Consider the following 25,151-nt stretch of genomic DNA (forward strand, 5'->3'; position numbering starts at 1 on the left):
GGGACACACTTGTGGGAGTGGGACTTCTGACCTCTAAACAATGCATCATTGCCTCTGAATAGTGCCCCCGAATTCATCCCACTGACCAAGATTGTGCCTTAAGCCCACTGTCTCACCAGGCCATGTCAACCCTTCCACTTTCTTTGATCTTGGGGTTGTCCTTGGGCATTTGACCTCCATTTCTGGATTGGCCCATTATTGCATTGGCTTATCCTCACATCCCCTTCTATTCATAGAACTTGTCTTAGAGCCCCTGCCCCGGCTTCAATCTCCCCTCAAGGTGAACTAACTCCTGACATCGAGGCAATGACGTTTCAGGACGACCTCACTTTGCTGCATAGCCAAGATCGGCCACCATGAAGTGAGAGACTCGCTTATTCCTCCTGATATCCTTTGTGCCTTTTCCTAGGACCCAAAAGACACACAGGAAAGATCAGCAGTGGTGGCAGCAGTGGTGGAAGTCTCTGAGGAGGACATAATCGGAGGCTGTTCTCACCTCCAAATTTCTAACCACAGTTGACACTGGATTGGAGGAAATTGTAGAGTGAATGACTGACCGCTGTTCTGCGTGCTCACCCCCCCACACCATGTAAGCATTGCCCCTCACTGTTCACAAAACCCAAGGCGAACTTTATTAGCATCTTTGCACACTGATTAAATGGTCCTCAGAGCAGCCCTGAGATGCAGGCTGGTGCTGGCTTTCCTGTCTTTCAGGGAGGGGACAGGACAACCCCTGGCCTCCTACCACGTCACCCCACAGCTGGGTTGACGACTTTTCCCAGGAAGAGTAGGCTCTGGGTGGTCACCTCCCAAAGGAGCACCAGGAAAGGTCGGTTGAAATGGGCGTGTGGGGCCGACGTTGCGTTCAGAGACTGGGGCTGGGAGAGGAGGCCAGAGGCCACACCTGCCTCTGTTCCCCTCTCACTCACGTCCACTGCCGCCTTGTGTGACACCTAGAAGGAGAGAAGAGGGGCAGAGACAGCATCGGGGCAGGGCGTTTCCAGGGGCCGATGCCACCTCGTGCGGCACGAGGGAGATGGAGGCGGAGTCACCCCGCTCAGGTCCCGCCTTCCCAGGCAGCACTCCAACCTTTATTTCATTTCCTGCTCCGTCCCAGTTTCTCCGCCTCCATCATTTCCTGGGGAGTCACCCTGACCGTGCTGTTTGTTCTTTGAACGGGAGACAGATGGGCCTGAACAGGGCTGAGGGCTACCTGAGCATGCACCAGGCTGCAAAAACCCAACAGCGAATTTTAGGAGCACTTCCCAAGCACCTGGGTGCACGTGGCACAGACCCAAGTGTCATTTTCTGCTACGAGCTGCATTTGCCCTCTCTCAGCCTCAGTTTTCTCATCTTTAAAATAGCTTGCTCATCTAATTGGCTTTACTTTATTTATTTATTTATTTTTCATTGGCGTATAGTTGCTTTACAATATTGTGTTAGTTTATACCATACAGCAAAGTGAATCAGCCATACGTATACATATATCCCAATTAGATTAGGAGCTCCAAAACAAAAAGCACTCACATTTTAAAGACATGATGAAAGGTACTCCCATCTTAAAAAATATTTGCATTTTAGAATGTTGAAATTGATGGATCAAGGTCCTGATTTGATAGGGCAAGTATGATTATAAATTAAAGAAACTTTTAAAAAATGGTTCTGAAGAACCTGGGGGCAGGACAGGAATAAAGACGCAGACGTAGAGAATGGACTTGAGGACACGGGGAGGGGGAAGGGTAAGCTGGGATGAAGCGAGAGAGTGGCATGGACATATATACACTACCAAATGTAAAATAGATAGCTAGGGGGAAGCAGCCGCATAGCACAGGGAGATCAGCTCGGTGCTTTGTGACCATCTAGAGGGGTGGGATAGGGAGGGTGGGAGGGAGACACAAGAGGGAGGAGATATGGGGATGTATGTATATGTATAGCTGATTCACTTTGTTACACAGCAGAAACTAACACACCATTGTAAAGCAATTATACTCCAATAAAGATGTTAAAAAATAAAATTTAAAAAAAAGAACCTTTTTCTAAAAAACATGAAAAGAAAAATGGATTGCTCAGCCTGAGTCAACGGTTTTCAAAATGAGCTCAGTGAAACCAGGTTGTCTGATGTGCTGAGCCCTCCACTGGGCTCCGTGAAAAGAATTCTGTTTTTTTAAAAACTCATTTTCACACCACTCCTTAGGAAGGATTCTGAGGCTTTAACTAAAAAAAGTTGAAAAACATTGGTGTTGCCCGTCTCTTTCATTTCCAAAAAAGTCTATGAAGAGATATATCTGAGGTCACTGTGGAAGAAATTCTGTAAAAAACTAAATTATTTCTTTTCCTTTTTGTTTACCTTCTCCACAGTGGGTGCACACACGTGCGCGCACACACACACACACACACACACACACACACACAAGACCACATCCCTGTTCCTTGGTTTCACATTCCAAATCTCAGCTGGTCTTTCCCAAATAAAAGAGAGTAAACTTTCCTTATGAAATTTCTAATAAAGACTCAACTGATAATGACTCTATCTTAGGAAGATGATGGAAGAACAGAGAAGGGTCTTTTTTTGCCTTCCCTCCTGTGGAAAATTGCATTATTTTTCTCAAGTATGAACTCTCCCTTCCTGTAGGATGTCATCAGCCCTCGTCCATGCCCTGTGGCTTACAGGACCTCCTGCAGGAGAACACGAGCCCACCCCATTGATGGTGGTCTTGACTGTGGGACTTGCTTTAGCCAATGACTTGTGAGTGGCCTTGACAGAGACCACACGTGAGGAGAAGTGTTAAGAGACATAGCACATTATCTCTGCTTTTTTCCCACTGCTATAAGAAGGGTATGTCCCAAATAGGAGCTTCTCCTTTGACCTACATTCTAGAAGGAAGAAAACATGAGAAGTAGATCTGTAGCCAGATGGTAGTGACACACCTCTGACATGTCATATGGCCAGGTAATAAATCTCTGTGATGATAAGGCACTGAGATTTGGGGATCATTTGTTATTGCAGCAAAACTGATGGATATACTTCCTGTTCATGCCCACTACTCTCTACAACTAAAACAAAGTCAGATAGAGTCTCACCACCTGCCCTCGGAGGAAGTTTAAGGGATAAAAACAAGCCTAGTCCCACACCTGGGGAAACTCTGGCTCTGTGGATGACCCTGAATGTGTGTCTACTCTATTCAAGACTCCGTCCCTGCTTTGAAGAATATAAAGGTCTAGAAGAAGGGGGTGGGGATGGAAAGGGAGATGCTTGTGAAAAGAAGTCTTAAAGATTGTGATATTAAAAAGCCAGAATAGAAAAAAGGGGGAACTTGACTTTCAAATGCACCTCATGTCAGAGGAGAAAAGGCACCCCGCCTCTGACAACACACGTCCACGCTTACCACCTTACCCTGGAGATAGTTCTGTTGAGCTGCCCAGTGATTCCTGAGAAGTCAGCTTCTAAGTTGAATAAGCCGGTGAGACCAATATGGGAGAGTATCTCTTCCAGGTTATATGTTCCAGAAATGGAAAACCTTGGCAAATGCAAATCCAGCAGGCTGAGGAGAGAATCAGACGGAGAAGCGCTGCTGTCTCATTATCTGTGCTGCTTTTGACCTGTCTGGGGGCAGCCTGAGCTTTGGGAAGGAGATATGCTTCTCAGAGTGTGGGAACCAGTCTTCTCATGACACTACCTGCTATGCCAGGACATTCCACAACCCAGAGCTTCCTTCTCTTCAGACCTCACAGAGAGTCTGTGTCTGGATCTGAGAAGACTCCTGGCATAGCCATAGGTCTTCATCTTTGTCACATTTCTGGAGGGCTTTCTGGGTGCCAGACATTGGATTACAAGGCTTCACTGATTGAAGCCATGTAATAACCATAGAAGTTAAGTACTGTTAACGTTATCCCACCTCCATATCCAATTCATCAGCAAGCTCTGTTGGCTCAGATTCTGAACTATATCCTAAATCCATCTACTGACAACCCCCTAATAGAAGGTACACCATCTCTCACCTGTCTGAGCTTCACGGCCTGTTGAAGATCTGATGAGAGATCCTGCATGTACAGTGTGGGCACAAATCAATGGAATAACTCTCCCTCCTGTTATTGTCATGCCTTTGCCATCAGATTGCCATATTCCTTGTGTTACATTCACAAGTTTCTTGTGACCCATAGAAAAGCTGTCCCTTTCTTCCTGGGATTATTCTCCTCTGGAATTATTGTCTGACCGTTGCCATGACACCTGCAAGCTTGCTTAGTTAATAGCCAGCTTGGAAACTTCTGCCTCGAATGAATTCAGATTAGAGATGCTAATTCAGGTTGGAGTATCTTTACTGGTTTATCTCCTGGGCCAATATGAGGGTCCAGATGTCTAACTGAAGTGGAAGGTAGTAGGAAGTCAGGGGTTGAATGGTGAAAAAAAGGAAACAAATGTGACCAACAGAAAACAGGGCTTACTTGACATAATTTTTTCACAGGTAGAACTTGGAGAGTAGGCCCTACCATGGGGGGGCTTTTAGTACAGTCTAGCTGAGGGGTGTCTGTTAGAGAGCCCAACACAGAGTAGGTGTTCAATCAGTGTAAATGAAGAAATGGAGTTACCAAGAAGCATGATTCCTCTGAAAAAATTAACCTTTCTCACAGCTGAATGGAGGGAAACCTGGCAGCCTGAATTTTCCACGTCTGAAAGCCCATTCAAATGCTGCCATGATATTGTAACTCTCGGGCACAAGAAATGGTATCAGGGAGCATCTGAGGTTTAGAAAAATAACTTGGATTGGTTTTGATTTTTGAAGGTCTAAGTGGGAGGTCAAAAGAGACCCTTCCTAAGGGAAAACCTACTGGTCTAGAAGGTCCTATAGTATTTCCTCCTGTGATGGGGGAAGGGGCAGGTTCACTCCAAGGGAGTTTAGGAATATGGGGCTGGAATCAGAAACTGACCAGAGCTATGTAGATTCATAGACAACAGGAACAATACTTTAAATCCTGGCTTCTGTTCTTGACCTGTATCTCTTTCATTTGGTACTTGAATCTCTACCCCAAAACAAAACATCCTTTCTCTATCCTTGATACCTCAATGTCACTGGGGTGCTGAGAGAAGGCTCCTGTGGACATGCAGGTGACTGATGCCTACCAGTTGGTGATGGTGGATTAAAGATGGCCATCAAGATGTTTAGTCTATACGCCCCCCATCCCTTGAATCCGGTGGGTTCTGTGAATGATCTGACCAATAGAATATGGCAGAAATGACACTGGCAAATTTCTGAGCCCAGGCCTTAAGAGAGCGGGAGCCTTCACTTCCTGCCTTTTAGAACGCTCCTTCTTGGAGCCCTGAGCTGTCATATAACAATATCAACTGTGCTGAGCTGCTGTGCAGAAGCCCAGGCTAGCCTCATGGACATGCTGCATGGAGAGAGAAAGAGGTGCCTGCTTGGCCCTTAGCTCAGCCAGCCGGCCAGCCCAGCCTCCTGACATCTGAGTGGAGGCGTCTTCAATGTTCCACCCCTGGCCACCATCTGACTCCATCCTTGAGAGCACCAAGTGAGAAACACCCAGCTGAGCCCAGTCCACCACAGAATTGAGAGAGATGCCAGATGGGTTTTTTTTCAAGCCATTCCATTTTGGGATGGTTTGTTATCCAGCAAGAGGTAATTAGAACTTGAGGCCAGATTTCATCCCAGAGTGCCCCATAAAGGAAGATACACTTCAAGAATGGGTAGCTGGAGTATGGGGTCTAGGGAAGCCAGAAAAGGCTAAAACCACTGTGAGAAAAACCACAGACCAAAAAGCAAGTGAGATGGAAGGGGGTAGGTAGAGACTCCCCCAAACTGGCAATCGGCATTCTGACTTTTACAATGTTCTTCTTGGTATTTAATTTTTTTAAGAAATGTTTTAATTAAAACAGAGGCACTCTTAAGAAATACCCACTGTTCTGTGGGGGTCATAATTATTCTTAATAATTGTCCTTGATCTGATTTGTTTCCTACACTTAACTACCTTCTGGTAGTAAATTATTATTTGGAGAAAAAGAGAAGAGCAAAGGCAGAAAGATGTCTGGAAGGGGATAAGAATGATTAATGCCTGGTGAGCACTTCTCTTGCACCAGGTACCACTTTCATATTCTATACATATTAACTCGATTAATCCTCCAACCAACCAATGTGGTGGTTATCATGGCCCCATTTTACATGTGAGGAAATTCAAGGCCCAAAGAGCAAGAATTGCCCAAGACCACACAGTTGGTTAACTGGTAGGGCAGTGAGCCAAGCCAGGGCTTAGGGTCTTGCAACTGGAGTTGATCAAGGCCTGCTCGAGTTCTTGAACAAAGTCCTTGCACTCTGGCACTTACCTGGGGAGGAGCAGTTGATCCCATCTCCTCAGGGTCTCTGGCTGCAGGGCTTCCTCCACCTGAGCCATCTTTCCCGGGTCAGGGAGGATCAGCAGGGCCAGGGCGTTTCCGTTGTATTCCATCTGGAGGACGGTGCAGGCCACCTCCTGGTCATAGAGGAACCTGTGCATTTCCTTTTGGTGCATCATGGGGATGCGGAGAGAGGTCCTCTCATCCACAAAGAAGCTCTCTTGCTTTTGGGTCTGGTAGCAATTAAAAGGATGCTTCCACTTGGCTTAGGACACAAAACCCACAGAACCATGAGAACACACTCTAAGAGAGCAAGTCTAGGCAGACATGCACTAAGCCACACTGGTTAGAGATGCAGAATCTGTCACAGCCTTGTCCCCGTGTGTAGTATCTCGTCTCTTTCTACTTATAATCTCCACTGACAACCACCTCCTGACTTGACCTCCTGAAAACACCGATCTTGGTGACAGGGAGTGGGGGCTGGCTCATCCTGTCCCTCATGCCCACTTCCAAGTGACCAAGTATTGCTGATTCTGTCTCCAAAGCCACACCTTTATTTGAGGCCACCGTCTTACTTTGAACCATCTCACTAACCTAACTTGTCTCTGTTCTTCCACTCTTATTCTCCTCCAACCATTTCCCAAATTGTAGCCCGACTGAACTTTCTACAACAGGTATGTCACTGCACTGCTTCGAACTTTTTGGTGATTTTGGGATCCTAAGATAAAGTCTAGGGTTCTCAATACAGCCCCTGATTACTTTTTTTATTACAACTCTCAGCACTCCCACCTAGGCATTCCACTATTGTGTTCTATGCTCCAGTCCAACTAAATTTGTTTGTTTCTTGAAAGTCAATGGTAGCTCTTTTCCTTGGACCTTTCCTCACCTTTGGAGAATCAAAGATGATTCAGACTCAGACCCTAATGGTTGAACCCATGGATGTGAGGGATACACACCAACCCTAGGATAGCGGTTGCCTCTGGGGAGGGATGGAAGGAGGAAAATGGGACCAAGGAATGATTAAAAAGGAATTGAACTGTATCTGCGATATTACATTTAAAAAAAAAATAAAAATCTGAAGTAAATAGTAAAAATGTTAATATTTGCTAATTCTTGGTGGGGGGGAGTGCATGGTGGATTCTATATCCTTCTCTGCATATTTCTGTAGGTTTGAAATAGGCAATAATATAAAAATAAAATATTTCTCTAAAAAATGAAGTATTAATAGAAAAGTGAGATTGAGTGTCAGTGGTATTAAAAATCAGGATAAAAGTAGAATAGAAAAAACATGGCAAGAGAAATCAAATATTGATAAATTAAGAAGTAGTCCTATAAGAACATTATTTAAATATACAGAGGTAACTTTCAGAAGAAACAGCTACAGGCTTCTAGACAGGTGCCTTTTAGGGGCAGGGCTGGAGATGGATGAGCCGGAGCCAGCCCTCACCTTTGAAGAACATGTAATTCAAGAGAACCATGAGTGTGTCTTGGGTGAACTCCTCCAGGCAGTCCACGACCTGCCCGTACGTTTGCTTCCTCACGTAGTCATTTATCTGCCTCCTAGTCGTATTGGAGTCCGTGAAATTGACCGAAAAAGCGAAAGCCCGGTACAGCTCCCTGATGTTGTCCAAAAAGTGCTGCTGAGGCTTCAGCTGTTTGTCCAGGAACAGGGAGTTGCCTACTTTCAGTTCAAGTTTGGGGCTGGGCAGGTCAAGGGTGTGGATGAGGCTCTGGAAGCCCCGGTGGATGTCAGCTTCTGGGGTCTCCGTGAGGTTGAAGCCGAGGCCTTCCAGGATCTGAGCTGGAGTGTCAGCTTGCGCCCCCAGAGAGAGCAGGGCCAGGGTGCTGGAGATGCTCACCGGGGAGAAGAAGATGTTTCCTGGGGTTTCTGCTGCCAGCTGCTTATATAGACGCAAAGCGAAGTTGGTAATGGTGGGTGTGATTTTGCGGTAGGCGGGGAGGGCTTCCGAGAGCTGACCACGGGGAGCTTCAGGCACCCCCAGGCTCTTATCTCCGCGGGCAGGAAAGGGCTGACAGTAGACAGAGGCCAGGATCCCCGCTCCCAGGAGCCACTGCCACGCTGGCCCCATCCTCTAAAAACAAGATGGTGAACACGTCATTCTCCTTCATAAATAGCTTCACAGTGCTTCACGTTTACACGGTAAACCTCCCATCCAAACTGGATCCCACAGAGGAGCGGGGCATTGTAGAGCAGGGATTCCCCAACCCCTGGGCCGCACAGCAAGAGGGGAGTGGCGGGCAAGCAAGCAAAGCTTCATCTGCTGCTCCCCATTGCCTGCATTACCGCCTGGACCATTGCTCCACAACTCCGTCCACGGAAAAATTGTCTTCCACGAAACCGGTACCTGGTGTCAAAAAGTTTGGGGACTGCTGCTATGGAGGGTGAGGCGGGGATGAGCCAGCGGGCTCCAGACGTTTTCCCCCAGGCTAGAGTCAGAGCAGCGGCCTCTTGTCTGCTTTACATATTGGTTTGCCTATAAGATTTTGCTGAGAAAAGGACTCTGGGCTATTAAAAAAAGAACTTCCATGGTCTTTTCTGCCTGCCTTCCTCCCTGCATCCATCTTTCCTCCCTCTCTTCCTTCCATCCTTCCTTCCTTCCTTCCTTCCTTCCTTCCTTCCTTCCTTCTTTCCTTCCTTCCTTCCTTCTTTCCTTCCTTCCTTCCTTCCTTCCTTCCTTCTTTCCTTCCTTCCTTCTTTTTCTTTTATCTTTCTCCTTTCCAGTCATTCTTTCAATCACTCATTAACTTTCAAAGACTGGGGCAACCCTCAATACTATGGAACAAATGGTCAGGACACTGTGACATGAGTGATGTTGGGCTTCCCCTGCACCTAGGTGTTGCCAGTAACTAGAATCTTGCTGACTGGAGGGGAGAGGACAATGTGTGGAACTCCTGGGCCAGGCTCTCCCAGAAAGAGGAGTGCCCTCTACTTTTCTGGTCTCCCTTCGCTGGAGTGTGGATGTGACGATCAGCCTTGGGGACCTTGCGGGTGGGCACAGCTCATGAGGATGAGGGGTGGCAAAGCCGCAGGATGGGTGGAGCCTGAGGGTGGGGGAGAGACAAGAAAGATCTACTCTGTCTCCATCAAACCTGCTATTTCGAGTACCTTTTGTCACATGCAAGGGCTGAAACCTGTATCTTAGTTGATGGAGAGTTTAAGGAAAGATATCTGTTAAATTGTATCCCCCGCCCCACAAATTCATATGTTGAAGTCCTAATCTCCAACATGTCAGAATGTGATCTTGTTTGGAAATAGTGCCATTGAGATGTAACTAGTTAATATGAGGTTAATATGGGCCCTAATCTAACATGACTGGTGTTTTTATAAAAAGGGGAAATTGGACACAGACATACACACAGGCAGAAGGAGATGTAAAGATGAAGGCAGAAATCAATCAGGGTGATGCTCTACAAGCCAAGAAACACCAAAGATTGCCAGCAAACCCCCAGAAGCAAAGAGAGAGGCCTGGAATAGACTGTCCCTCAGAGCCTTGGAAGGGACCAGCCCTGCCAACGCCTTGATCTTGGACTTCTAGTCCTCAGAACTGTGAGAATCAGTTTCTGTTGTTTAAGCTGGGTGGAAGTTTGTGGAAGTTTGTTATGGCAGCCCTAGGAAACAAATGCAATAACTCCTGTGCTTTAAGTTATAAAATGTCCCAGAAGAGCCTTCGTGTCACCTGAGCGGGTCAAAGTGCTTCAGGGTTGGGAGCGAAGCTCCAGCTCGAGGTGAAGCTGCAGTGTAGACAATGCGCTTGTCACACACACATCCCCACGTGCACACATTCGGACCCCCCCATCCCCCACCTTGCTGTCCCCCGTAAGGAGTCTCGTCCCCTCGCTCCCTTCAAAACTGACCCTTCTGTTGTCCCATGCCACAGCGGCTGCCCACAGCTTACCACCCCATCCTTGTTGTTCATCTGTCCTGATAAATTTTGTGTCTTAATCAGCACCTTTAATACCTTTTGCCCAAACCAATGACCTCTGGGTCGCTTACATATTTTTGTAGATGATTTATAGCGCCTGGTGCTCTAAATACCCAACCAAACCCCCAAGGCCAGTTGTCAGGAGGGATGAATCTAGCCGCATTATCGATTACGTTAAAACACGTTTGCTGGTCAAAGTACTGCAGGCAGTTTCTCAATGCCACGTCCTAACCCCTCCAGCACAGCTTGCTGTAGGCCCGCTTAACTTCTGTTCATATTGGGAAGCAGAACAATTTAAAAATTGGTCTGCTCCTGGGGAAAATTAGAAGTACAGCTGTAATAAAACTATTTCCAGTTTATTCTTTTTATCCCAATGAACTCACCACCATTTTCTTCTTACTGAACCCCCAGGATACCCAAACTTGCAGAGGATCTATTTCCCAGAGGACTGAATTGTAAGTCAGGGGGTCCGGGTTTGAATCAAGGCTCTGCAGTTAAATCACTGGGTGATACTATGTAAAGGAAGCTCTCTGAACTGCAGTGTGGTATTTGCAAAATGCAAATGACAATGCCTACCTCTTGGGGGTAGGGTTGCTTGTGGATTATAAGACGTAATATCATGTATATAGCACGTGGCACATAGGAAGTATGCAGTGTTAATTTTCACTCCTTTCTACTGAGGCTGGATATAGTTACATCCAATTTATTCCTTTATTCCTTTTCCAGAAAAATCCTAGAGGAAAATTAAGAACTCCATGATTTAATTATAATATCCCTATTTATTATTTCTTTTATGGTGGGGATATTAGCTATATTGTATCATTGGTTCCCAGCCAGATTTGTTCTCAAATGCAGGGGGAGGGATGTGTGTGAAGGGGGGATAGTATTTGGTTCATCTCAAAGTCTGGAGAAGGAGGTGCTGTTATTGGAGTTTAATGGGAGAGAGAAAACTCTCGAAATGCTAAAATAGTCACAGGCAAAGAAGAAGGGTCCGTCCCAAATGCTAGCAGTGCCCCAGTGGAGAAAAACTTGCTTAATTTCTTTAAATTGAATCCTTATGAGAACCTTAAGACCTTGGTAATATTATCCCTGGAGAGAAACACCTATTAAGGAGAGAAACACCTATTAAGGAGAGAAACACCTATTAAGTGGCAGGGGCATGATTCAAATTCCAGACCAGGCCCCTGAATCATCACTCTTTCATATAACAGAGTTTCCAGTAAAGTTGCTGCAACAATTTTATCATTTTGTTTTGGGTTGTATCGTTCCGTTTTCTTGTCTAACTTCGAGGAATACTGGGAGTTTCTTTCTCAAAAAATTTAAAGGCCAAGTTATCCATAAAATGTTATTTAAAACCTGAAGTTCCTACTTCAAGCCTTAGAAGGAGTACATCATCATGTTTTTCCTTTAGGGGACTCAGTTCTCCCATTTTTTCTGCCAAAGTGAGAGAGAGAGAGAGCTGCCACCCCCGCCTTCATTTCAGACACAAGCGTGGTACTCACAGCAAGGTCCCTGGGCTGGGGGCCCCGGGTCTTCAGCACTGCATCACCTCGACCCACAGGAAAATAGTGTTTGAAGATCGTGGCAGCCTAGTCAATATTTGTCAGGTCAATTCCTGGAACCGGTATGAAAACAGGAAGTGACCTTTTCTTCAAAGTTTCTGCCCTGCCGGCCTGTCCTACAAAGTGAATTGTGATTCTGGACCCAGCTTGGTTTGAGGATATTCTCATGTTGGAGATGGCAGCAGGGGGTCGTGATGCGTTGGCTGCTGGTCCATTACCTGCGTTTTGTGTGTTCCAGGCAGTTTTCTTTATGAGTCACTCTCACAATAGTAATGTGAGATGTTAACTAAACCTACTGTGGTGATCATTTCACAGTATCTGTAAATCGAACCATCATGCTGTATACCTTTAACTTATACAGTGATGGATGTCAAATATTTCTCAATAAAACTGGGAAAAAAAAGAATGAGAGAGGCATGATTCTCTCTACTTTACAAATGGGAAGCTGAGGCCCAGTGAGGTCAATAACTCGTTTGCTCGCTAAGTGGGCGGTGGGATCATCCTCAGAAGACAGATCTCACCCCCCAGCTGAGGCCTTCACTACAACACTAAACCATTCCAGTATTTTACTGATGCTTTAAATAAATGTGATCCATGTACAGGAAAAAAAGACTGGAAGGAAATTCAGAGAATAGAGCAAAATTTTCTCTCCCGCCATATCAAAAGCTTTGTAAAGTGGGATCATTGATTTTTGTTTACCTAAGATCTAGAACCAAGCGTGGAACTAAATGAATTTTTTTAAAAAAATAATTAATTAATTAATTAATTTTTGGCTGTGTTGGGTCTTCGTTTCTGTGCGAGGGCTTTTCTCTAGTTGCGGCAAGCGGGGGCCACTCTTCATCGCGGTACGCGGGCCTCTCACTATCGCGGCCTCTCTTGTTGCGGAGCACAGGCTCCAGACGCGCAGGCTCAGTAGTTGTGGCTCATGGGCCTAGTTGCTCCGCGACATGTGGGATCTTCCCAGACCAGGGCTCGAACCCGTGTCCCCAGCATTGGCAGGCAGATTCTCAACCACTGCGCCACCAGGGAAGCCCATGAATATTTTTTTATGAGTGAGTCTTTTGGTGATGGAATTGGGTAACTTTTATGTTCTTTGTAGATTTTTGTCTTCTCTTAATTTCTCAAAAAAGAGCATGTATTTTATTTATAACAAAAAACAATAAAACATTGTTAAAAAGTAGAATTATTTAATTGTACACATAAAGCAAAATAAAAGCTCATTCAGGTTGGCACAGTGGTTCCAATCAAAAGCCACTTTTAAAACATAAAGGCTCCTAGGATACTGAATCTGATGCTATGATAGGGTGGGGCTGGAGGTGCCTCTGGCCTGTCGGGTGTGTTAAAGCCCCAGATGGAGAGCAGAAGGTACTCACAGTAGGACCCATCTGCTGTGTGCTGGAAAGGTGAAAGCCAAGGACACTGTGGCCAGGCACTGATGGGGTCTGCTACACCCACTGATGTTTGAGACCCTACCCCTGGGTCTAGAACAGTGCTGAGAACTTTCTGGGTGTTTTATAAAGGCACGTTTGCAGTATGAATAAACAAAAAAATTGAAGTACATGGCCAGAGTTCCTTTCTCACCTAAGAGGAATCCAGTTCACTCTTGGCTTGCACATAAATTACTTGGCTCTTTACAATCATGTGTCACATGCTAGGGAAGAAGAAACAATCCCGGGAGACTCACATTTTGGAATCTATTACAGACCCCGCCACAGTAGAGACCCTCACAGAGCTGTGGTGGGGATGAAATGTTTGTACATGGGCAACATTTATGCAGTGCCTGGCGTAGAGCAAGGAGAGAGAGAGAGAGAGAGAGAGAGATTTTAAGGAATTGGTTCATGCACGTGATTATGGAGGATGGCAAGTCCAAAATCTGCAGAGTAGCCTATCAGCCTGGAGACCCAAGAAGAGTGGACATTGCAGGTCAAGTCCGAAGGCTGCCTGGTGGTAGAATTCCTTCTTGCTCAGGGGAGGTCAGTCTTTGTTCTATTAAGGCCTTCAACTTATGGAAGGCAGTCTGTTTTACCCAAAGTCCACCAATTTCAATGTTAATCATCCCCCAAAACACCTTCACCAAAACGTCCAGAAGAATGTTCGACCACATATGTGGGCACTGTGGCCCAGGCAAGTTGACACATAAAATTAACTATCACACATGTCATGTGTTAGTAGGAAAGAGGATTGAGCACCATCTCCTTGGGTTGCTTGGTTTCCTTCCTGGAGTGCAAACCTTTGACCTTGGTGCACAGACACCTCACCTGTGTGTCCAATCTCAGAGTCAACGGGCAGGAAAATGTGCCCTTACACACATGAAAGTAAACTCCTCTCACCATCAACCTTGGAATCACACCAGCTCACTGCTGCAGTCATAAAAAAAGCCTACCCTGGCCTCTAGTGAAGGCACCACATTTGTGGCACCAAAGTTTGTGAGATGACACAGCTCACCATGAGCTTGGGCAGATGGGCTTGGTTAAGTCTGCAGAGTTGACTTGGGTGCCTACTGCTTCTCAGTCGTTTCCCGGGCTTTTTCCTATATGTGCCAATAATCTTCTTGTTTCACGTGTCACTGCCTACCTCCCTTTAGCATGTGGGACACTGGACCCTCAATATCCTCCATGGATACCCTCTACTAAATGGGTCCAGGCCCCCAACATCCTCACGAGCACCTTCCCCCTCTGCTTCTGCCGTAGATCTGCTTGGAGATAAGCCATACACAAGCATGGATCTCTAGCCCTTCCTCCCTCTGGTTATGCTGTTGACTCACTTCCTGCACATTTTCTAGAACAATCCACTTTACTGTTCCTCTCTCGAGTTAGCTTCCTTATTGAACTACTTCTCCAAGCTGCTCTTGTGGCCCATCCCCAGGCCTCTCCTCTCTTGGAGCTTGGGTTGTAAGTGGTGATGCAAGTGACATGCTTTTTTCTTGGGTGTTTGAGCATCCTTGTTAAAGGAATGAAAGTTCTAGCCCTGAAGTGACTCCTTTGGTAGTGGATGGATTTCCTTCAGGGTCACATCGTTCCCAGAAAAGAACACTTGGGTTGTGTCCTAAACCCCACCACAGAGGGACTTCTGTGGTTTGGGGTGACCAGCCCTCTCTCATCCAGTCCAAGGCTCCTGGGTCTAATTGTGACCCCCAGGTAGCTCTGGCTTCGTCATGTCATCGCATGGGTCTGCAGTCAGTCCCCCCTCCCCCATTTTTGGCCTCCAATCTCATTCTTGGCCTTGTGTTTTCAGCACTGAGCCTGGGCTCTCTATCAGAAGAGTTTTATTTCACCCTCTGTCCTAGTCTGCTCCAGTTGCTGCTCTGAACTAGCCCACCCAGGCAAGGTCCCGCCTCTTGGGTATCACTCTTGGGTCAGCCTGTTTGGCCAATGTCTTTGCCAGCTGTGCCCATGGCCTCTGGATCTGACTTCCCTTGTCAAATGTCTGGTTTCCATCAGACTCCATGATCCCTCCCATATGTCCAAGGCAAGTCATGGCCAGCCAGCTGGTTCCCAAGTCCCAGTCTCTCAAACACACACACACACACACACACACACACACACACACACAATCCTGTTTTCCCCTCATCAATTTTACTTCCTTTCCAGTAGGGGGCAATAATAACTCCCTCATAGAAGGTTGTTGTAAAGATGAAAAGAGACTAGAGCATGGGGCAGAGAAGATGCTTGCCAACATATCTGGGATCCTCTGCTTCTCCAGGTAACACCATTTCCCCTTGGAGCTGGGTGAACTCATGGAAGCCCACCAAAGTGTCTGTGGGTACCGACCCTCCTCCCAGCCTCCTCTCTGCTGTTTGACCTGCCTCTGCCCGGGGCTGCCTGGGGGAGTTAGTACAGCTTCTCTGTACAGATGAGATGACAGGCTCTGATTGCCAGCTGGACAGGAAGCAAGGCTGATGAGACCACCACTGACGGAAACAGCTCCCCCGCACCTGCTCACCCCCCTCAGAACTGCTTCCCTGCCTATGTCAGCCTTCTTCCAGGACAGAAGGCGCCCCAGCCAAATGTCTCTGGCAGGTCCCCAACCTGCTTCTTATCTTGCTCTGTTCTTGGACAGAAGACCAACAATGACCCTCCCCACTCCATTCCCAGACCACACTTCTCAGTCTCAGCATTTTGACACAGGGTGGTGAGTTGTATTCATTTTATTCATGACCAGCTAAGTTCCTGCGCAGCACAGCCTGGCCCCTCTACTCAGTTTTGGGGTTTAAGACTTTGCCCACAAAGAGGTCTCTTTGAGTCATCTGATCCTCCACAAACAGCAAGAAGGGTCTATTGAACTTCACGACCACAGGGACCTCCTTTGTGTCCACGGGGACCTTCCACACGTCCGCGTCCTTGGCTGCATCCGTGATTAAGCCATGCTCGCTCACCTCTATCTCAGCTTGATGCACGGCCTGGGAGAGACAGTTTCCCTCTCAGCTCTGGGAGTGAACTCACCTGGCTGGCCGGAGAACAAGTCGGGGCGGTGTGCCCAACGATCTCCTGTGGTCAAGATCAGGGAGGCAGCTTCCCTCCGTGGCCGATGGCAGGTGGAGGAAAGTTGACTTCCATTCCTAGAAAACCACCCTCAGCTCCCAGCAGCTGGGTTCACCATTGAAGGCCAGATGTCCCCGAGTGGGGTTGATACTAGGGTTGGTAATTGTTGAGTTCAGACTTTTTCAGCGCAGGGCAGGCAACTCAAGGTGTTAACATGTTTAAAAGGGAGGAAAGGGGAATAAAACACAGAGGAAGGCTGGGTGGTCTGTAGGCTTAGAAAAAAATCCCATAGAACGACTGAGAGATAGTCATTTCCAACACTTTCAAGAAGGATGTGATAAAAACTACTAGGGGGCTAGTTGTTCTTGTCTCCATCCACGCAAGGACAATTTAACCTCCGTGTGAAAGTGCTTGTGCCAGAACATGCATGTTGGCCTCCCTGATCTGCAAGAGGCCCTGCTGGGGAACATGGCCATGACATTGCTTGCATTTCTGGTGATGGATTCAACATGTCTCAAACCCAGCCCAACAACCAGCACTCAGTGCACACCTGCCGGGTGGGTTCTGTTTGAATTGGACACGGTAAGTAGTGCTTACACCCACTGGGCCACGGGAAGCACAGCATCCCCTCGGGATCCCAACCCTGGGAATTCCATCCATTGTCTGTGAGTGACAGGTTCATGATCTCCCAATTAAAGAACAGGACCCCTGCCCTGTCCCGACCCCCAAGGTTGGGAGACTCGAGCAAGAGAAACCATGAAAAAGTGCTTTGTAATTTGTCAGGTGCTGTATCACGGGGAGGGATTGTGTTTGCTATTTATGTCCTGGGCAAAGTTCTCAAAGTATCCTGGCCCCTATGGCAGTCACAAAGCAGCCAGCCAGTTAGTGACCTTGGTGGAGTCATTGGAGGGCAGCCCCTGTGCCCACCGGGATGGGTAAAATTATCTCATAAATAAATGTTCCCTGGCATCTGGATGTCTAACTGGCATCTCAAGTTTAGAGAGCCAGTCTCTGTTTGTTCCCCCAAACCACTCCTCCTCCATCTTTCCTGCCTCAGGCATTGGCTCCATCGTTTCCCAGGCTCCAGCTTACAAACCCGGCTCTTCCCTCCCTGCTCCCCTGCTCTGTCTTCAAAAGGCACACAGAGCCTTCTCACCACAGCTAACCCTCCCTCGGAGGCCCCGTCCATCCTCCATTACCTGTCACCTGGGTTACCCGCCAAACTTCCTAATGGGTCCCCCTCTTCCTCCAGGGCCATTGCCTGTTCTCCGCATGGCAAGAAGTGGTCTTTTGTAAAACATATGTCAGCTCATGTCAGCCTCGGTGGTCTCCCATGTCAGTCAGAATAAAACCCCGTCCTGTCCAGGGCCTGGGACACCCGCATGACCTGGCCCTGCCTGACTTCTGCCCTCACCTCCTACCAGGCTCCATCTTACTCAGCACTCTAACTGCCTGGGCCTTCTTGGGGTTCCTCAAAAATTTCAAGTTCACATTCCCTTAGGATACACTTGCTCTCTTTGTCTGGAACACACGTCCCCAGGCATGTGCCCCTTCTCTCTCCTGCCCTTCATTCAGGCCTTGGCATAAAGGCCAACCCAGGACTTCTCAAGCCTGCTCACTGCATCCCAGTGTGCTGTTCCCAGTTTCTCTGCTTTCCTTTCTTTACAGGAAGTATCACTGGTGGACATAATACATATCTGTCTGTTGGCGTGCTCACTGTCTACCCCATCAATAGAATGGAACGGCTATGAGAGTAAGATGTTGTCTGGCTGGCTCACCACTTCACCCCCAGTGCCTCCAGTGCTTGATGCAATTACTTTTGAGTGAGTGAATGACGAAAGAACCCCCAAAGCCCAGGGACCCAGTCAGATAAGAGCTATAACTGCTGTATAAAAAAAAACGTTTTTCAATCAGGACCGTGGTGGATAAAACAGAGACTCTACAATTTGCCCCACTCACCTCCAAAACAGATAGAGAAGCCTTCTTTGTGATGCTCTGGGTGACTGCTGTTGTAGTAGGCATATCTTTGATGTCAATCTTGGGAAGCAGATGTTTTAAGTTTATCTTGGAGGAGATCTTGAACTTGGGCAAAACTAAGTGCACCAATCTGTTGAGAATGAAAACGACAAGGAAGCTGAACAATGTCCCTCTCCTGGGGTCTAGGGGAAGCACCTTGCCTTAGGCTGAAAGACCTCTTCCAAGTGAAAAGTTAAAAGAAGTGTTTGTTCTGAAGTGCTGGCTTGGGGGGAGATTAAAGATGCTGGGGTATGAGCTGCAATGCTGAATTTCCAAGCAAACCACTTACTCAAAATATACCTTGCTATTCAAATGATTCCCTTCACAGACTCTCTATGCAAGAGAAGATGAGGGTCAGACCAAGAGCATCCAGCCCTGAGTCCCTCCAACCCTTCTTCTGGAAGCAGGGGTTTAAATTGGGCAGTGACCCTAAATGTGGTGAGGGAGATGGAGGGCATGAGGTCCCCGTGCTGCAGGTAGAGCAGAGGGAGTTTTCACAGGAGAGGAAGCTCCAGCCTGGATGATAAGCTTTCGAACAGAGAGGAGGACTCTTCCCTCTATAGATCAGCAACTCTATGACTAAGGGAGAGTATCAGAATGCGTAGTGCCAGCCATCCCACCCAACATTTTTGGTTGCTCACCAACCAATCCATTTTAGACTATGTCAGTGCGGTGTTGAGCTTCTGATTGGCTAGCAACCCGTTCAGTTGGGTCTCTCTACTGCTGTACCCGCTCTGTCCCAACCAGGAACACTGTGGTAGGCACAACCGTGGCAGAAGATGGCAGACCCCCTCTGCTGTGGCCCTCAACTGTAGGAGTAAATGCTGTTGAGAGATTTCTTCCCAATCTACACATTTATTGCCTGAAGACTGTCCCCCCACCCCCGCCGCTCAGATCAGTGGGCCATTGAAAATCATGATTTCACTATTTAATTTATCCACATTTGATAGGACCTTGGTGAATATCATACCCAAGCTGGGTTAGTTCAATGCTCCCTTCCAGGAATATGTAGCGGGAATCGAAAGATACTCAGTTTAGTGTGGGGTGGAGCACCTGATTGAATGAAAGAGAGCCATGCCCGTCTACAGTGGTCTCAGCTTGCAATTTACCTCCTTAGGCTCCTTCCCTGACCGTCATAACTAATTAAGAGCCCTAATTAATACTCCACAACTGAATTCGCTGATGTCACCCTACTCATTATCTCCTTAGCTTTTACTACAACTCGAAATTGTGTATTTGTTAGTTGACATTCTACCTCTTTCACCAGACTGAAAATTCCACGATAGTAGGGAAATGTTTGGCTAACCATTATATTCCCAGCACCAAGCAGTTTCTGGCATACAATAGGTGCTCAGAAAATAGTTTTTGGGTGAGTGGATCATGGGCTAACGTGTGTGTGAAAAGCTGGTTTGCTGAGCTAGAGAGGTTAGAAGCAAGGACTAGTGACACCAAGAGAGATGGGGTTCTGCGTGCCCTTGCTGTCCCTTGTTCCAATCCCTCATGAGACCTGGCTGTGTTTATTCCCTGGGGTTCAGTGAAATTCCCATGTATCTGTCCAATAAGTTCCTCTCTTTACCCATCCTGAGCTTGTATGAAGTGGGTTTCTGATACTGTACATGTGACAAAAAGAACCATAATTAACAGTTTAAGGGGCTTCTGGCTGGTAAGGGAACTCAGGCTGCTATTCTTTCTGTTTGGTTTGTTTCATTTTCTACAAATATGCTAGGAAATAACCAGATGCCAAACTTCCCCCCCCCCACCCCCAATAAGGCTTTTACATAGAGGAAGTGAGGGCTGAGCAAAAATGCAATGGGAATCTAGAATGTTCCTCCAGAATAGGATACCTGAAGTCACTGGCTTTCTGAAGTCTAGCTCGCTTAGCAGTTATCTCTCTTAGAGCAAAGTGGAATTGTCCTACATCTGGGAGCACAAGAATGATGGACACATTTCCTTTGTAAGGCATCTTAACCATCGTAGCAAGAAGCTCCTCTGAGTGGCTGTAAATCATCCGTTCTGTCTTCCTCATCATGTCCACCTGCACTTTGGTGTTTTCATTCACAAAGAAGTCCTCCTTCTGCGTGAGGTTGGTCTGAAAAGCTCTTTCCCAAATGCCTGGGGGAATCAGGAAGGAAAAAGTCTAAGAGTGATCTGGCGGAAAATCATCACCACCCCCAGGTTTGGGGACCCCAGAGGTCATCAGCTTGGGAAGGAAGCAGTCTATTTTTGGTGATACCTTGACCATAGTGAACAGAATATTTAAAATTCTAGACTGGTGCAAAGGAAAGAAAAGCTAACACATGATTTTCAAAGATATTCACCATAGAATTTCTTTAAATCTGTATTTCTCAAAGGATGTTTACCAAAATACCTGCCTCTGGAACTATAACACCAAGAAAGGATTCTGTCATCAAATAATTTAGGAAACATTGACCACAGCAACACTTCTTTGAAAATTCCCACTGCATTTGAGTGTATTAAGAGTTCAAAGAAGTCCTATGGTAAAGAAATCTGTTTAAAACTTATGTAACTTATTCAAGGAGGGAAACTTTTCATCAGAAAGACACACACCTGCGCACACATGCACACCCCTGCGTGAAATCCTACTTTAAATAATGCACTTCCCCAGTGGATTTAAAAAAAGATTCAAGGTACACACCAGTTAAAAAATGCATCTGTCACCCAGAGTGATGGCCATCTAGTTTGGTCTGGAAAATCTCTGCAAGTGTTAGCCTTGCTTCTGATTCTATAGCCAGGCTTACGGTCCTCTCTGTTCTGTTTTTACTACTTGCCTTCTAAAGTGTGATATAGATAAAACTTTTGGGAAGCTTTAAGAGGGAATCATGCCCGAGAGTTCTCTAAAGCATCCAGAGACATGGTTCCTCCAAGATCATTTGTGGGGCACTTTCTATGTCCTAGGCACCTAGTTTGGAACTGTGAGTCCAAATATGAATAATGGTCCCAGTAGCCTGAGCAAGCATCCTGTGATGGGAAGCATTGTTTTATGAGCATTTCCTTCACTTATCATGTAAAGAACAAACAATCTTCATGTCCTGGTAGGAACCCTGTTTAATCCACAACAGTTTATCCATTAATTGACTCATTCAAATCTGAAATTTCTTGAGCTCAAAAAATGTGCCAGGTACCATACTAAGTACTGAGGTTATAGCAGTGAATAAAACAGAGGACCTGTGTCCTCATGGAGTTTACTTTCTAAGGGGAATACAGAGAGAAAAGCAATCCACCACTGTAAATGGCTAAAAGTGTGATGAGCATTAGGAAAGATGCAAGTAAGGAGCTGAGTGCTAGCATGGAAGCACTTCCTCTGGAAGGCCAGGGAAGACCTTCTTCAGGAGGGAGCATTGAGGCTGAGGCTTAAAAGAAGAGGGTGCTCCATCTGGCAAAGAAGGGGAGGAAGAACATTCCTAGGGAAGGAACATCACGGACTAAGACGGGAAAAAGCAGGATGCATTTAAGGAAGAAGGGAAGGTCTTTGTGGGCAAAGCATAACAATGAGAGGGATAGGGATGGGGAGACACTGGAGGCATCAGCAGGACTCAAAGCACGCAGGCTGGGTCTGGGTGGGATTGCATTCCAAGTGCAACAGGACGCTATGGAAGGGCTTTTGATGGGGGAATGATGTGATTTATGTTTTAAGAAAAGTGTTCTGGTCTTTTAATGGAGAAGGGAGTGGAGGCAGGCACGAATGGAAACATAGTAATTAGACAGCTGGGGCAAGTCATCTAGGCAAGAGATAGTGGTGGCCTTGGTTACAAATGGGGTAGACCAGATGGTGAGAGGCGAACACATTCCAGATCAGCTCTGCAAGCAGAATCCATAGGACTTACTGTGTTCTTGAATCTGGAGGCTGGAGGGGAGGTTTTGTCAGGAGAAGGTGGGTGAATGGCATTGTGATTCTCTGAGGCGAGCAGATGCTGGGCGTGGTTGGGGGGATTGTGTTCAAGGGTCTGTGAAACATCCCCAAAGAGATGTCAGTAGGCAGATGAGTATTAGAGTCTGGATCTCAGAAGAGGTGGTCCAGGCTGCATCTAGAGTGTGGGGAATAGTCAGAGTACAGATGGTGTTTGAGGTTGTGAGCTCAGGTGAGGCAGGAGACAGTTTTAGAAGTCAGAAGAGGAGAAACCAGCAAAGGAGACAAAAGAGGCATGAGCTATGGGGTAAGAGGAAAGTGGAGGGAGTCCTTGGGCAGGGAAGATGGAAGGGGACCTGCATTGATGAAGGGGATGGGACAAGCACTCCTTCACTGTGACCAGAGGGGAGAGTGAGAAGAGAGGTGTGTGAGCCTTGGGCAGCACATGGAGGACATCCTGTCAGAACTGCTTTCTTGTCCCCATTCTGGCAGGAGGCAAGGCCACTGGCTGAGAGTCCATGGAGGAAGGAGACTGGTAATGCTAAGTGGAGGAAGAGGATATAAATAGATGCCAGATGATGCCAAGGGCAACATCAAGATCTGTGACCAGGAATTTAAACTGATATTTTAGACACCTGGTGTGTGATCCTGAATTCAACAATGGACACAACTTCGAAAAGCATCTCATCTCACGCTGACCTGATCTTACAAAACAAGTGAATTAGCCAATGCTCATGCCTCTGCAAAAAGATTTCTTTTTCCCTTTTTTACCAGCAAGAGTCATTGCCTTTTTACTCCAAAATATCTTAAGCACGGCAAACAAGATGATTGAGAGGATTAAGAGGAGAAATACTGAAAAATGTTAGACAACACAATGATATCAAAGTCAATTTAAAAAGTTTTGGATCTACTGGTTTCTGGGAAAATGGGATATACTGACAAAAATTTTTTTTTTCTGACTTAAATCTTTTAGGAAACACAAGGGCAAAGTTTACCCCAAATGGGAATTCATGCATTTAATAAACCTCACCTTTGAAGAAAACATAGTTGACAAGACATAGGACAGTCTGAGGGTCCAGGCGGGTGATTAAGTCTTTGATTTTCTTATGTACCTTTTCAGCCACATACTGGTTAATGGCCTTCTTGGTTTTTTCTGTATCTTTAAAGTCAATCGTCTGGATGTCCACTTCATGTACTCTGTCTATCTCCTGCAGAAACATCTGGTTGATCTTCCTGTTGTTATCGATAAAGAGAATGTCCTTGTGCTTCAGTTGCTCTTGCTTCACTAGCTCATGCCACGTCTGGACAAGATGCTGGTCCTTGTCCAACACTTGGATTTTTCTGAGGTCAAGTCCCAGGTCCTCAATGAGGTTGGTGCGCATTGTGGATTTGATCCCCAGGGAAAGGGTGGCCAGGGCGATGGAGATGGCCACAGGGGAGAAGATGATATTCTTTCTGGGATCCTCAATTATCAAAGACCTGAACAATTCTTGGGCAAACGCCTTATAGCCAGCTTCCGTCTTCTGGGAGAGAGATGCAATTTTCTTTAATAAGACTAGGTTGATATTCTGTTGGGAGTCTTGTTGCTTTTCACAGAAGATGTTATTAAAAAGGCCACAGAGGATGAGGACCAGAGACAGTGCCAGATGTATTTTCCTGTGGGACATTTCTGCAACAATCCAGAGCTGTTATTGGAAGGAAGAGGTATACGGGTGAATATTCTATGGAACGTGTTCTCAATGCTGAGGGGATTGAAAAAGGCTCATTCTTATCTGGGTGCAGTTCACCTGGGTGGGGTTGCTATTTGTCCTTAATTGAAGGATGCTAGCTAAGTCTAACAAGGAAAGTCTAATGAGTATTCTGGAACATGACTTCAGACAAATTAAAGGTAAGTGACCTGATTAACAGGGATTCAATTCTGCCCCTAGCCTACACTGCAAGTGGGTCTTCTCCATCCACACTGGGGTTTATTTTATCTTTTTCGCTTGCTCTTCTTTTTTTTTTTTTTTAATACAGGGCTCATGACAAAAATCCTGAAAAGTGTGGAAAGGAAAGAAACAAGAGGAGAGAGAGAGCACAGATTGCAGATTCAAACACCTGCAGAGATCTGGCCAGAAATACCCACGTGGAAAGACAGCAAGTGTAATGCAATAAAGTGTGCTGGGGACTGTGGAAAATGGGTCATCATGGCCAGGCTGAAGAGGCAGGTGTCACTCAGCTCCAGCTGTGATTAGTGGCAGTGCTGGGTCAGTGGTGCCGGATTTTTTTTGTGTGTCTGAAGCATCTAGAAATCCAGATTTTTACATGAAAATTCAATCTTGCCAAAAGCAACTTCCTAGCAGCAGCTGGCCCAGATGCAGCCCAGCCAGATCTGGCTTTAGAGCTGCCAGTGTGATTTCTAAAGTAAAGCCCAGGTGGTGCTCAGGCGACTTGGACATCAGCTGAATCAAGGGCCTGGCAAAGATCATCTCAGGAAATCCTGGTCACCTCGCTTAAGCCCTCCCTGTGCTCACAGCTATGGTCCTTCACCCACTGTCAGGGCAAAAACCCTCTCTGCCCCCATAAGTGCCCCCCATAATTGACTGAGACCAAAAGTCAGGCCTTGCATCTGAAGGGGGCACCAATGGTGGACTTCTGGCCCCACTGATGGGAAAGGAGAAGATGAGAACCATGACCTGAGTTTGCGTTCAAGTTTCACCTCTTTAGGGCAGGGCCATGTCCTCCTTTCCTGATTTTCCTACAGTAACCAGCTCAGCTCTGGGTACAGGGTCCACTTCTCTGCATCACCACTGCCACCACTGGGGACCTTTTTCATGGCTATTGAAATAGCATTTGCTGTGGACTAAGGCAGATGCTACTTGAACCATAGCAAAAGAGCAATAAAATGCCTACCCATGTGGACCCTCAGTGTCCCCAAGAGGAGAAAGATGACTTACC

The 25,151-nt window shown here is 46.6% G+C and overlaps 2 protein-coding genes across 3 annotated transcripts; both read right to left on the reverse strand.

Annotated features, from left to right (window-relative positions):
* Nucleotides 1–609: 609 nt before the first annotated feature.
* LOC103000368 (serpin A11) lies at nt 610–11,863 on the reverse strand. Of its 2 annotated transcripts, XM_028165581.2 has the most exons (6): nt 11,790–11,863; nt 7,791–8,436; nt 6,335–6,608; nt 3,395–3,542; nt 1,090–1,229; nt 867–953 (listed from the first exon to the last, which is right to left on the reverse strand). In XM_028165581.2, exons 2-5 carry the CDS (start codon nt 8,431–8,433, stop codon nt 1,092–1,094), a joined length of 1,203 nt encoding a protein of 400 aa, XP_028021382.1. In that variant the 5' UTR covers nt 8,434–8,436; nt 11,790–11,863; the 3' UTR covers nt 867–953; nt 1,090–1,091. The 2 variants fall into 2 exon arrangements, with proteins under 2 accessions (XP_007178965.1, XP_028021382.1); XM_007178903.3 differs by lacking the exon at nt 1,090–1,229 and having other exon boundaries at nt 610–953.
* A 4,178-nt stretch (nt 11,864–16,041) lies between these two features.
* On the reverse strand, nt 16,042–23,881 carry LOC103000084 (uteroferrin-associated basic protein 2-like). The gene is made up of 4 exons (XM_007178902.2): nt 23,245–23,881; nt 20,191–20,458; nt 18,290–18,437; nt 16,042–16,248 (listed from the first exon to the last, which is right to left on the reverse strand). Exons 1-4 carry the CDS (start codon nt 23,879–23,881, stop codon nt 16,042–16,044), a joined length of 1,260 nt encoding a protein of 419 aa, XP_007178964.1.
* Nucleotides 23,882–25,151: the final 1,270 nt, after the last annotated feature.

The sequence above is a fragment of the Balaenoptera acutorostrata genome, chromosome 3, assembly GCF_949987535.1.
Source record: "Balaenoptera acutorostrata chromosome 3, mBalAcu1.1, whole genome shotgun sequence".
Lineage (NCBI taxonomy): Eukaryota > Metazoa > Chordata > Mammalia > Artiodactyla > Balaenopteridae > Balaenoptera > Balaenoptera acutorostrata.